General features: G+C 47.8%; 2 protein-coding genes across 2 annotated transcripts in view; both read left to right on the forward strand.

The window, feature by feature from the left end:
* The first annotated feature begins 3602 nt into the window (after window positions 1-3602).
* Window positions 3603-5053, forward strand: LOC115502773 (agouti related neuropeptide). The gene is made up of 3 exons (XM_032591439.1): window positions 3603-4334; window positions 4520-4605; window positions 4825-5053. The coding sequence occupies exons 1-3, from the start codon at window positions 4205-4207 to the stop codon at window positions 5005-5007; spliced, it is 399 nt and encodes a 132-aa protein (XP_032447330.1). The 5' UTR covers window positions 3603-4204; the 3' UTR covers window positions 5008-5053.
* A 730-nt stretch (window positions 5054-5783) lies between these two features.
* Window positions 5784-13434, forward strand: part of ATP6V0D1 (ATPase H+ transporting V0 subunit d1) — a 39238-nt gene continuing 31587 nt past the window's right edge. The window contains exon 1 of the mRNA XM_030297128.2: window positions 5784-6003. Within this exon, the coding sequence (XP_030152988.1) occupies window positions 5874-6003 (130 nt within the window). The 5' untranslated portion in view covers window positions 5784-5873. The remainder of the gene's footprint in view (window positions 6004-13434) is intronic.

The raw sequence follows: 13434 nt of genomic DNA on the forward strand, positions 1-13434 counted from the left end.
AACTTCTGCCTTTTGGAAGTCCTGCAGGATCTGGTTTCCAGAAAAGTTGGATTGAGAGACCCAGTGGGTGCTCTGCTGCCCCCTGCTGGAAAAAGTAGGAACAGTGCCCTTGGAGGTGAGGACTACCTTACAGGAGGAAAAAGAGGAAAGGCAGGGTTCAAGTCCCCCTCCTTGTCCTTAAACGTGGACTCTGGCACATAGCAACCACATTCCCCTCTTTCTCCTCCCTGAAGACAGGTCTCCTATGTTTGGTCCCCAGCCTCACCAAGCAGGCTTTGCATCCCACCAGGTCTCCCAAATTCACCACCTAGAACATTTCTAGGACTTTTTGTCAACAAGCATTGTTCTGGGAACATCAGGCCAGTTCCTGACAAATAAAATCACCCACACAGTGTTTATAGTTATTAACAAATGAAATGGGCTCCCAAGGGGCATTTTACAGACTACTGATGTAGGCAACTGTGTTCATCAGGAGGAAAGATAAATGTAAGGATGGACAAAGCCAAGGAAAATAGAAAATAGGAGAAAGGCAGAAATTTAGTTGTAACAAAATTTGATAAATCAAGCCAAAGATTGGTTATTTGCAAAAACAAATAAAATTTGATAAGACAATGGAAATTTCACTTTAGATATAGGTATAGATATATACAAAGAGCTATGACAAGAAGCCCACAGAATTGTTTTGGGTCAATTCAGTGGTGGTTGGAGGGGGCCAGGTGACAGTGTTGGAAGGCATGAAGGCAGGGTGGGAAAGATATAAATCAATGTTGATCTCCTCCTCTGGATTCCAATTGTGTGGCACAGGGTTGCTAGGCTCCTGTGGCTATGGTCTGAGCCTGTGGGCACTCACAGTAGTAGCACAATGTAGAGGTGGCTATAGATGGCTGCTGACTCACTCACTGATTGAATCAACTCTGGGATTCAGCTGGCTCCCTGACCCCAGGGGAGAGTCTACTGACTGCTTATCAGTCTGGGGTTCATCAGGCCAGAGTCAGTCTTGGAGCAAAGCCTGTACCAGTGTTAAGCTGTAGAACTAGGCAGCTTGGTAAACCATGTGCCAGTTATGGGTCCAGGAAACTTATATTGTCCCTTGCCTGGCTCCTTCCTTGATTCTTACTCAAGCTTCATGAATGAGTAAAGTTTCCTGTCCCAGAAAGGCTTCCCTAGCCAACTTCCTGCCCCTCCCTCAGCTGGGGTAGGTACCTTTCCTGGTCCCACATGCCCCTGGGGCATTCTTCTATCAACAAATTTATCCCACTGGGTTTTAAATAATTCCCTTTGTTTTTAATTAAAAATTTTTTTTAATGTTTATTTATTTTTGAGAGAGACAGAGACAAAGACAGAATGAGAGCAGGGGAGGGGCCGAGAGAGAGGGAGACGCAGAAAGAATCCAAAGCAGGCTCCAGGCTCTGAGCTGTCAGCACAGAGGGGTTCGAATTCACATGAACTGTGAGATCATGACCTGAGCCAAAGTAAGACACTTAACTGACTGAGCCACCCAGGTGCCCCTTTTTTAATTAAAAAAAAAAAAAATTAAAAAAAAATTTTTAAAAACGTTTATTTATTTTTGAGACAGAGAGAGACAGAGCATGAGCAGGGGAAGGGCAGACAGAGAGGGAGATACAGAATCTGAAACAGGCTCCAGGCTCTGAGCTGCCAGCACAGAGCCTGACGTGGGGCTCAAACCCACGAACTGTGAGATCATGACCTGAGCCAAAGTGGGATGTTTAACTGAGCCACCCAGGTGCCCACCCCCTTTTCCTATTCTTAATTTCCTATTCTTAATTTTTTCCTATTCTTAATTAATACACAAGGGTAACAGTAATAGGTTAGCGAAGCCCATGTACTCATCACCCAATTTCAACAAATTATCAACTTGTGAAAAATTTGGTTTCATCTATATTGTATCTTGCTATTTCCCCCTACCTTCGATTGTTTCATAACATTTTATCAGTAAATACTTCATTATGTTTCTCTAAAAGATAATAGTACTTTAAAAAATGGTATTGTAACCACAATACCATTATCACAACTAAAAAAATTAACAATTATTCCTTAACATCATCCAATGTCCAATGTTTATAATTCTCTCATCATTCTACTGTGTTTTGATGGTTGTTTTTCTCAACTGTCTCCCCCATTGGACCTGACTAGAGACCTGGGATGCCCTTAGGATTGCTTCAGTCCTTGTCCATCACTGTCCATGTCTTCACCTGCACACATCCAGGTGAAGACAGTCATCGCTCTATAGATGAGCAAAGACACTGAGGGGTGACCAACCTCCCCCTGTTGCCCCCTGGAACAGGAAGAACTATTCTCAGCATGGATGCTGATCAGGCTCAGGCAAGTGCTCACAGCCCTTACCTCAACTCATCTAGGGCACCTTTCCAAAATCCACATGCAGTCCCTGCTCCCCACCACCAGCTCTTCAGCCACAATCTCCAAGGATGGGGCCAGGGGACAAGGTTTGGGGAATGTGCTTCAGGTATGTTTCATGCATTGCCCTTCTTGAGCTCCAAGTGGTCCCACCAAGATGGGGGCCTGATCTTGGTGCCTGATACCACTCTGAGAAGAGAAAGCCCTGGGGTAGACGACTGTGCCCAGCTGTAGCCTCTGGGAAATAAAGGTCAATGTCCGTTGCCAGGGAGGCCTCGACACCAGGTCAACTTTATGACAGAGTCACCAAAATAGCCAGTAGCATTGTCAGGGGGAGAAACGGGGTTGGCCCTTTGCTGGATTATCCAGGGACCAGCTCTTCATTGAGGCTTTCCCTCACTTCCTAGCCTCCTCCCTCTGGGCAGGAGTATGTGACTCTCCGAGCTCCTAGGACTGTTACCTTGTGTCAACCACAAGTGAGCCCAGTGCCAGCCCGATAGACATCAGTGCCCATCTGTGAAAGGAGCTGCCATAGCCCCACCATCTGCAGAGGGGTGCCTCCCCATGCAACCAAACCCCAAGAGTGATTGTTGGTGCCGAAGGCCAAAGGCTGTCAGCTGATAATATATGGTTTATACCCGCTGTTGGGAGGACTTCCTCAGGCTTCATCCTGGGCAGAATAGCCTGCGTGAACCCAGATGGCAAACCCCAACAGCCTCTTCATCCTCCTACTGGCCCAGACCAGCTGTTTGTACAGTGAGGCCTTAAAGGTGATTCAGCCTGTACCCATTTCCCTGATGGGCAAGTGTATGTTAGAGGCCTCCAGAGGGGAGAGGGAAAGCAGAGGCAGGTGGGGTCCTTTGTGTTCTACCATCTTCACAAACGGGCAGTCCTCACCCTGGCCTCATGCTGATGAGACCAGGCGTGGGCACAGGCCTGACAAAGCAGGGCGGAAAGGAACAGCCATTAGCACTAATGAGACAGGCGGCCTGAAAGCTTTTTACTTTGAAGCTGCTCGCCCACCCAGGGAACAGTCCGTTCTGCCTCCTTGGCTTCCAGGAACCCCAGGCGGAAAAGGGTTTGGGAGAAGAAGCAAGGGTGGGGGTCTTGGAGAAGCTTGGAGGGACACGGGGGGGGGGGGGAGGACCAGGAATGGAGGCAGGAGGGCCTGGTTTTGGCTAAGTGGACTTCTCCCCTCCTTTTTCCCTCCAAAAAACCCCCAGGGTTTAGGTCTGCACCCCACTCTGGCCACTGGCCCATCACCCTCTTCAATGCCCTTGACCAAAATTCCTGGAAGCAAAGGAAACAACATGCCACACAGGGTCTGAGTGAGCATCTCCGGGGCCACAAATTAAATTAAGTTCTCAGGGCTGCCTGCCTTGTTATTGCTAATGGCTCCAGCCTGTCCAACCTCCCCATCCCTACCCAGGTCCCTGTCCTGCAGAAATTTGGGGGTTCTGGGCACCCTCTCTTGTTCCCAAACTTTGATTAGCACCTGGGGACCTCACCAAAAATTAGAGCTGGGCACCCCTCTTACAGAGCACCCAAAAACCCAGGTGTAGGGAGAGAGGCCTGAGCTATGCCCCCACCTTCATGCCCTGGCTGAAGGCAGCAGTCACGTGTGGGGCCTTCATTAGACCCTGACATATAAGCTGTGGGCTCAGGGTGGCCAGAAACTCTCCAGGCAAGGATCCAGCAAGCAGAGGTAAGTCCTCCGGTTGGGCAGAGACTCCTGCTCTTTGGGAGGTCTCTCTCTGGGGTAGGGCACCTGGAGGGTGCATCAAGGATGAGGAAGGACTAAGTGGTGGGTCTTCCTGATGGTCAGGTCATGCTGACTGCAGTGCTGCTGAGCTGGGCCCTGCTGCTGACACTTCCCCCTATGCAGGAAGCTCAGAGGGGCTTGGCCCCTCTGGAAGGCATCAGAAGGCCTGACCAGGCCCTGTTCCCAGAGCTGCCAGGTCAGTATGGGCAGGGGTGGAGCTGGGTGGAGCCTGGATATCTCTGGCCACAAATTATCCTGCTTGGTATGAGCCCTCCTTCCCCCTTTCCCATCCCAGACCTGGGAGGTGGGTGTTTTGTGCATGGGGGGAGGGGGGTGTGCGGGGAGGCGGGCAGGGCTCTGGCCTCACATCATCTGTTCCAGGCCTGGGCCAGCAGCCTCCACTGAAACGGACGAGCGCAGAACAGTCCATAGAAGCTCTGCTACAGGAGGCTGAGGCCTTGACAGAGGTAATTGCTCAGGGAAAGGGGTGAGGCCACAGACCTTGGGAGGGGACATCAGGCAAACAATCATCCCCACTCTCCACCTCATGACACCCTCACCTGAGGTGATACTGCAGACCATTCTCTCCATGCTCCACTGCCATCCAGCCTGGACTGAGGTAGGTGAGATCCCTGCACCTGCCTTTGGAGGCCCATGCCTACATTCCTGCTCCCCAACTCCTGTAGGTACTAGATCCGGAGGGCCGCGAGCCACGCTCCCCGCGACGCTGTGTAAGGCTGCAGGAGTCCTGTCTGGGACACCAGGTATCGTGTTGCGACCCATGTGCCACATGCTACTGCCGTTTCTTCAACGCCTTCTGCTATTGCCGCAAGCTGGGTACTGCCACGATCCCTTGCAGCCGTACCTAGTGGGCCGACGCGGGGTCGAGGCTGGACAGGGGTAGCGAATAAAGGTTGGGACCAACCCCAAGGCTGTGGCGTTATTTCGAACGTGGCCGTCGGAGGAGGGAGGTCATGGAAGTCACAGCAGGGGTGGGGTTGCCGCCAAGCCAAGAAACCACACACACACACCTACCGCAGGGTCTAGGTTACCATCATCTGAATCACTTACATGCATGCTTTCATGGTGCCAGGCACAGCTGGGGAGCCAGAGAAGGGCCGGGCTCCAGCCTTCCATAATCTTGTACAATAAATGCGGGTGCAGCGCGCGGTGCACATAGGGGCTGTAACTCCAGGCTGGCCAGTAAGCATTAGGCTCTAGGGTCGGCTTGCAGCTAACTGGACGTGCGACCCCAGCGAAGCCTGCCTTCTCCCCCCGCCGCCAACCGTAGTTCCTTTCGGGAGAAGACTGACTCAACAGTCTGGAATATTTCCAAGCATAAGAACCACCGCTCACTCCCATCTTAACTCCTCCTGCCCCTTAGTGCCAGGTCTACCAGACCCTGGAAAGCTAGAGGGCCCACTCGAATCCTCGCGGCCACGTGCGCCACCACGCGGCCGGCCTCCGACACTCCAAGCAGGTCAAGCCCCGACGCGAGGCAAGCCAACCCCAGCCGCGCAGGCGCCAGAGGGCCCACACTTGCGCAATGCTTTCGTAGGAAACCACCCGGAAGTCGGGCGCCACTAGGGCTCCGCCCCATTGTGGTCACGTGATACGTTCGCTCATCACCTGACCTGCTTGACAGTCCGCTGCTGGCGCTGCGTCAGCTGATCTTGGAATCGTGCTGTCTGCCGGCCGATCGGGGTTCTCCGGTCTCGCCGCCCGCGCCGCAGCCATGTCGTTCTTCCCGGAGCTTTACTTCAACGTGGACAATGGCTACTTGGAGGGACTGGTGCGCGGCTTGAAGGCCGGGGTGCTCAGCCAGGCGGACTACCTCAACCTGGTGCAGTGCGAGACGCTCGAGGGTGAGCCGCGGGGCCTGACGGCTGGGCCTTGAAAGGCCGGCAAGGAGACTAGCCCAGGCCTCAGGGTTCCGAGATCTGGGCGGGGAAGCCGGAGGCGGGGGTTCTCGAAGGGCCTAAGTGGTCTCGCTGGGAATGCAAGGGCCGATGGCGGGGGCCCCAGAAGGGAATCTGCCTCGACCTGCGGCTCCGCGCAGGCCCAAACGCAACCAAGTCTTTAAAAAGGAAAAACAGTGGTTAGCCTCCGTTTGGGGCAGCCTCTTCCCCCGTATGCCTGCCGTGTAGTTTGGAAAAGAGGGTCTCTCGAGAGTGGTTGGTCGATGCGAGAGGTGTCCATCCAAACCTCTTTACTCTGACGTGGCCGGAGAACTGCCCCTTGGCAACGTTTAGGAAACCTAAGCGGAAAAGTCCTCCACTTCCCGCCTGACATACATCGAGGCATATTGGATCACTGTGTCTTAGTCCTGGTCGGCGGGGTGAGCCTTTCTGGGGAATCGCTGAGCCAACCTAGTGAGAGTTTCCTCCCATCCCCGAACCACTGGCTGTGCAGAGTCTTCTGAAGTCAGTGATTCGGAGAGCAAGAGGTGACCCTCCAAGTTCCTATACTTGTCTTTGGCTAATAAATCCCACCTCCTCAGCAAGAAGGTTGCTCTTGGAACAAAAATTTTAAAAAGCACAAGAATGATGGGAAGATGAGTTCCCCTTTCTTCCACTCTCAACTGGTTTTGATTCCCCAAGGCACAGCTGCATCAGATTCACTGATTTAGAAGTGTCCCTGCGTCCCCACTTTCCCAGGTGATAGTGAAGGGCATTGTGGCTGGGATGTAAGTTCTCATTCCTGATCCTCAAGAGATAGCCTTGAGCAGAGGTACTGCTGGCCCCATGGTTGATAGCTGGAGGGGGAAGATGATTTACCATCCTGAGACACTTTTCTCATCAAAAACTTATTGAGGTTAAAAGACAATTCAATTTTTAAAAATCAGCTATTGTTTATCTTGCAAACTAGACCAGCAAAGTGAAAATAAATATCTTTAAATTTTAAAACTTATTGAAATTAAAATACAATAATTGTGGACTTTGTGATTTTAACATAAATATACAAGAAAAGCTGTTCCTCTCCCTTTTGAGAGTGGTGGTGGGACAGAGAGGAGAGCATTTCAGGGTGCTGGGTTGTAGGGGCCTGCCAGCCACCTGATTTTCCTCCCTGGGAAAAGGAGGAGAAATGAGGGAGGCTGCCAGGGGCAGGGCCTGACATACAGTTGGCATTCAATGTGAGTTTTGTGGACTGGCTGGGACTGGAAGGAGATCATTCTTTGCTTAAATCCGAAGGTGAACACCATTGATTACCAACTGGCATTTGGCAAACTTGTTCTTTTCTAGGCTTTCCTCACTCATGCTGTTGCCTGTCCTTCCTCTTTGTGTAGAGCTTCTGGGGGCATTGGGTTCCCATCTTCCCAACAGCCCCTTCCACCATTATCCTCCATAAATGTGTTAGGGCATTCTTCCTGCAGCACTGCTCAGCACATGGCCTGCCTTGTGGCATACCATCTAGATCTTTAGGGTCTCATTCAAGGATTCCCTTGCTCTTCCATACATACTCCTCTCCCTCACACAAGCCATTCCACCCTGAGACTCTTGGTGCGTATGGTGTGATGGACCCCAGGGATGGACAAATTTGAGTTTGAATTCCAGCCCTGGTAATTACTGGATTACCTTAGACAAGTTATTTAACACCTCTGGGCCTTAGATTCTTCATCTGGTATATTATCATCAACTATTTCATAAGATTTTACATGTGAACAAGCTTTTACATGTGAATATGAAGCCCAGCACCAGGCACAGAATATGTGCTAGATAAATGCTAGCTCTTGTTTCCACTACATTGCACCTGCCATTCCCTCTGTGTCCTTCTCATCTCCATGAAACCCGGTGATTCCCACTCTTCAAGGCCCAGCCCCAGTAGCACCCCATGTTAGAGCCTCTTTGTGATCATGCTAGCCTAGAATGTTGTCCTCTACACCTAGTTACATTTCCTGTGGTTGTCTGTGCTCTTACCTAGAAGTTTCTCAACATTGAATTTGGGATTCTTGGGATCCTGTGTGTTGGAGATGCTCAAAACTTTCAGGGGCTGGGGATAACCAGAAGCAGGAGTGACCGGAAACCCCATTATCCTCTGCATAAAGTTCTTTTCTTCTGAAGTTGATACCAGCGGACTTTGTTGCTGGGTGTTTTTGCCTTCCTATCTCCAGGGGAAAGAAGAGAGGGGAGGGGAGACTAACAAAGCTTTTGGTCCTTAGTGAGATCAGTAGGTGTGTCCTGAAGTGACGAGGTTTCCAAAGAATCTGCATCAGGTGTTGGACAGTTCCCAGAAGGCACAGGGCATTGGGCAGAGGGTAAGTGCATACCCTCCACCATACCCTAGCCTTCCTCCCTGGATTCCACTCCATAAGGGCCTCTGCTACTGATCTCTTCTGCTAGAACTCAGTCTCTTAGGACCTCTGAAGCTCATATGTTCTCCATTGTCCATCTTGCTTGATAGTCTATACTCAGAGGTAGGGGAAAGAACCCGGAGAGGTCCTATCTTTTTGGTGAACTTAGGGAGCAGAGTTGGTTGGTCTCAGAAGCACTTTTTAACTCTGAGTGTTTCTAGATATGTATAGAACCTTCTGGGAGCTGAGTCTTGTGCTGGGAATTTTAGGGAAGAGGAGGTGGGTCAGAGATACACAAAGAGAAATCATATAGTATTACTTTGAATGTTTTCATTTGTTCAGCATATACTTATGAAGCACATATTTTATGCCAGGTACTGTGATAGGGGCTGAGATATTTTGTGGCATGATATTCTCCTGACCTTCATAGTCTGGGGATGGAGGTCAGTGGGGGCAGGGGGAAGATATTAAGAGATCAGTATTGCATAGAAGTTACAAATGTAGTTTTACTACTTCATGGCTCTGTGTCCATGTAACATCTCTATCCAGAGTTTTATCATGTGTAAAATGGTATTAATAACGGCACCTACTTCATGGCCTGGTTATGAAGGTTAAACAAGATAATTCATATAAAGCCCTTAGCATGAACTTGGCACATGGTAAGTGCTGAGTCAGTGTGTTAGCTGCTGTTATTATTTTATTTTTTAAAAAGTTTTATTTATTTACGTAATCTCTACATGCTGCATGAGGCTCGAACTCATGACCCTGAGATCAAGAGTCATGCTCTTCTGACTGAGCCAGCTAAGTACCCCTGTTAATGATATTTTAAAGTGAAGTAAATATATAATTACATATTGAAGACAATACCCATGAAAGTGACAGTGGAGAAGTGATAGAGAATCACAAGGGAACTTTATTTAGAGAGTGTGGCGGCTTAAGGCCCTGCTGAGATAAGGATATTTGAGCTGAGATGTGAACAATGAGAAGGAGCCAGCCATGCAGAGAGCTGGGGGGAAGAGCATTTCAGGCAGAGAGACCAGCATGTCAAGGCAGAAATTGTTGGGCCGGACACAGGGACCAAAAGAAGCCCTGGGTGGCAGATTGTGGGGGACAAGGGTACAAATCTTTTGGGAACCCAGACCCTTGTTTTGAAAAAGAGGCTTAGCCCAGGGGAGGAAGCCTCTGACTCCTTAGCATCGACTGTGGGAGCAGATACTGATGGTATGGAGCACCACCTTCCACAAAGGCCTGCCAAATTTTGGGTTGTATGATGTATTTCGGACGTTAGGAGCATATATAGTGTTCCTTCAGTGTTCCAATGTTTGTTTGCTCATTCAAGAAACACTTCCTGAAGGCCTACTGTGTGCCAGCCACTGGGCCATATAAACAAGCCAAGCAGCTATTTCAGGCATTATAATAGTTCTGAACCTGAACTCTTAGCTTTGACCCTGGGTTCAGCCTAAGAGCATTGGTGTTAATTTGTCTGTCTGGATGTGGGAAATTCAGGTGTGAGCGAGGCTCCAGTTCTGGCCTCTGGAGTTTCTCCCTTCCTCTTTTCTCTTTAAAACTATTTACTATGGATATTGTCAAACATCTACAAACTAGAAGGAATAGTAGAATGAACCCATAAGTAATAATCATAAACTGCAACAATGATCGATTCTTGTCATCATGACAGTTATCAGTCTTGTTTCAATAATAGCTCTACTTGCTCCCTAACTCCTAAATTATTTTGCAGTAAATCCAAGACAACAAATCATTTCAGTTGTAAATATTTCAATATCTCTGAAAAAGGTCGTGACTAATTTTTTAAAAAACCCTGCAACACTATTATTCTTCCTGTAAAAGAAAAAATAATGTGTTAATATCATCTAATATCCATTTAGTGTTTGGATTTCTCTGGTTACCTCCGATTTTTTAAAAAAAATTTTAAGGGGGAGAGAGGCAGGAAGGAGTAGAGAGAGGGAGAGAGAATTCCAAGCAGCTCAGCACTGTCAGCACAGAGCCCAACATGGAGCTTGAACCCACGAACCACGAGATCATGACCTGAGCTGAAGTTGGACACTTAACTGACTGAGCCACCCAGGTGCCCCCCAGATGTTTGTGTTTATTTTAATATGATATGTTTCAGGGGCATCTGGGTGGCTCAGTTTGTTGAGCATCAAACTTTGGCTCAGGTCATGATCTCACAGTTCATGGGTTCGAGCCCTGCATGGGAGTCTGCACTGGTGCGGAGCATGCTTGGGATTCTTGCTCTCTTCTCTCTCTCTGCCCCTCCCCTACTCGTACTTTCTCTCTGTCTCAAAATAAATAAATAAACTTTGAAAAAAACATATGATTTTTTTCAATCAGGATCCAAATATGATCCATACATTTTAACTGGTTGATGCGGTCTCAGGTCATTCATTCATTCATTTATTCATTTTAAATGTTTATTTATTTATTTTTAGAGAGAAAGTATGTGCGAGTACAGGAGGGGCAGAGAGAGATGGAAAGAGAATCCCAAGTAGGCTCTGTGCTCTCAGTGCAGAGCCCGATATGGGGCTTGATCTCATGAACCGTGAGATCATGACCTGAGCCAAAATCAGGAATCAGATGCTCAACCAGCTGAGCCACCCAGGCGCCCCTTAGGTCTTTTATTTAAAAAAATTTTTTTAAGTTTATTTATTTATTTTTGAGAGACACAGAGAGAGCAAGCAGGGGTGGGGCAGAGAGAGAGAGAGGGAGAGAGAGAATCCCAAGCAGGCTCTGCACTGTTAGTGCAGAGCTAATGTGGGACTCGAACTCATGAACTGTGAAATCATGACCTGAGCTGAAACCAAGAGTCAGACACTTAACTGATTGAGCCACCCAGGAGCCTCAGGTCTTTTAATATATAGATTCTCTGTCTCTTATTTTTCCTTTTACTTATTAAAAAAATTTTGTTTAACGTTTATTTATTTTTCACACACACACACACACACACACACACACACACACACACAGTGTGAGCAAGGGAGGGGCACAGAAAAGGGGAGACACAGAATCCAAAGCAGGCTCCAGGCTCTGAGCTGTCAGCACAGAGCCCAACCCGGGGCTTGAACTCACGAACCATGAAACCATGACCTGAGTCAAAGTCAGACACTTAAACGACTGAGGCACCCAGGCACCCCTCCTTTTACTTATTGAAGAAACTGGGTCATTTGATTTATGGATTTCCCCCTGCATCTCAGTTTTGCTGACTCCATCCTTGATGTGTTTATAATTGAACATGTTCCTCTGTCCATGTTTTTCCTGTAAAATGGTAGTTAGATTTAGAGGCTTGATCAGATTGTAGTTCAGTTTTTTTTGAAAAGAATATTTAGTAGGTGATTTTGTACTTCCATTGGGAGACACATAATATCTAGTTGTTTCTCTTTTTGTGACATAAGGAATCATGGACATTTATTGCCTAGAACCATTATTTTATTAGGTGTTACAAAATGGTGATTTTCTAATCCTATGTTTCATTCTGCATTTGCTAGCTTGAATACTTCTATGATTGGAAACTTCTACCAATTTTAACCCTGAAATACAGTTTGTATAAGCAAGATAGGATAAATGCTTGGTTCTTTCCTGTATTTATCAATTTTCAAAACAATGAGTTGGTTCTCCAAAATCCTTCAAAGATGACTAATGAGGTTTGTTTGGTCTTTTTGTTTGTATAGTATCATAATGCACACATGGATTTTGATATTTTTTGTTGTCTTTCTATCTTTGTATTGATGCTTGAATTGTCCCTTGTCCAGTGGGAGCTTATTCAATAGGCTGTTGAGTCTTTTTTTTTTTTTTTAAGTTTATTTATTTTGAGAGAGAGTGCACATGTGCAAGTAGGGGAGGGACAGAGAGTGAGAAGGAGAGAGAGAGAGAGAGAGAGAGAGAGAGAGAGAATCCCAAACAGGCTCCACGCTGAGAGTTTGGGGCTTGAACCCCCTAACCGTGAGACCATGACTGGAACCAAAATCGAGAGTTGGTTGCCTAACCAACTGAGCCACCCAGGTGCCCCAGGCTGTCAAGTCTTTATGACACAACCCTGTAGCCCTTGAGAGCTTTTCTTACTTCCGAGATGACAGTATGTTCAATTTTTTCTTTTTTGAGAGAGGGAGAGCGAGAGAGCACACGTGTGTGGGGAAGGGGCAGAGGGAAAGAGAGACTCTTAAGCAGACTCTACATCCGGCATGAAGCCCAATCCGGGTCTCAATCTCACGACTGTGAGATCATAACCTGAGCTGAAATAAAGAGTCGGATGCTTAACCGACTGAGCCACCCAGGCACCCCACAGTATGTTCTAATTTTATCTCATACATTTCCTGACCCAGACCTACTGTCATCATTTCTTTTAGGATACCTGGTTCTTTTTTTTTTTTTTAATGTTTATTTATTTTTGACAGAGAGAGACAGAGCACGAGCTGGGGAGGGGCAGAGAGACAGGGAGACACAGAATCTGAAGCAGGCTCCAGGCTCTGAGCTGTCAGCACAGAGCCTGACGTGGGGCTCGAACTCACAGACCGTGAGATCATGACCTGAGCTGGAGTTGGACGCTCAACCAACTGAGCCACCCAGGTGCCCCAGATACCTGGTTCTTTTTATTGGAAAATGGTATTTAGATCAGAATGAGTCTAAGGAGTTCTCATTGCTACTGGGGTGGTCATTGTTTGCAGGATTTTTCTTTGGATTAGCTCTCTTCTTACTAGGAACTTGGAAAATAGAGAAAAGCATATGGCTAGTTAATGCAGTCACAATTCAGCTGATGGATGCCAGATGCCAGTTTTCTAATTTGGAATGGAGGCACCTAGGCCAGTCAGGCCATCTCCTCCTTCTTGTAAAGAGATATAATTAATATTCAGGAGGAGGAAAGCTAGTGAATTAGATACTCAGGGACCATAATTGAGAGTCCCTATGTATGATGTGCTGGCTGTCTTCTAGAACACTTTATCCCTCTTTGTTCTGAGTTCCTTGTCTTCATTACAACATCTCCTTCTGCATT

The sequence above is a fragment of the Lynx canadensis genome, chromosome E2 (assembly GCF_007474595.2).
Source record: "Lynx canadensis isolate LIC74 chromosome E2, mLynCan4.pri.v2, whole genome shotgun sequence".
Classification (NCBI taxonomy): Eukaryota; Metazoa; Chordata; class Mammalia; order Carnivora; family Felidae; genus Lynx; species Lynx canadensis.

Bases quoted from the DNA above. Each gene is read 5' to 3' on its own strand.
- LOC115502773 (XM_032591439.1), top strand. From the start codon at position 4,205: ATGCTGACTGCAGTGCTGCTGAGCTGGGCCCTGCTGCTGACACTTCCC. The intron at 4,335-4,519 runs GTCAGTATGGGC...CATCTGTTCCAG, and splicing joins CCTGTTCCCAGAGCTGCCAG to GCCTGGGCCAGCAGCCTCCA. The intron at 4,606-4,824 runs GTAATTGCTCAG...CAACTCCTGTAG, and splicing joins AGGCTGAGGCCTTGACAGAG to GTACTAGATCCGGAGGGCCG.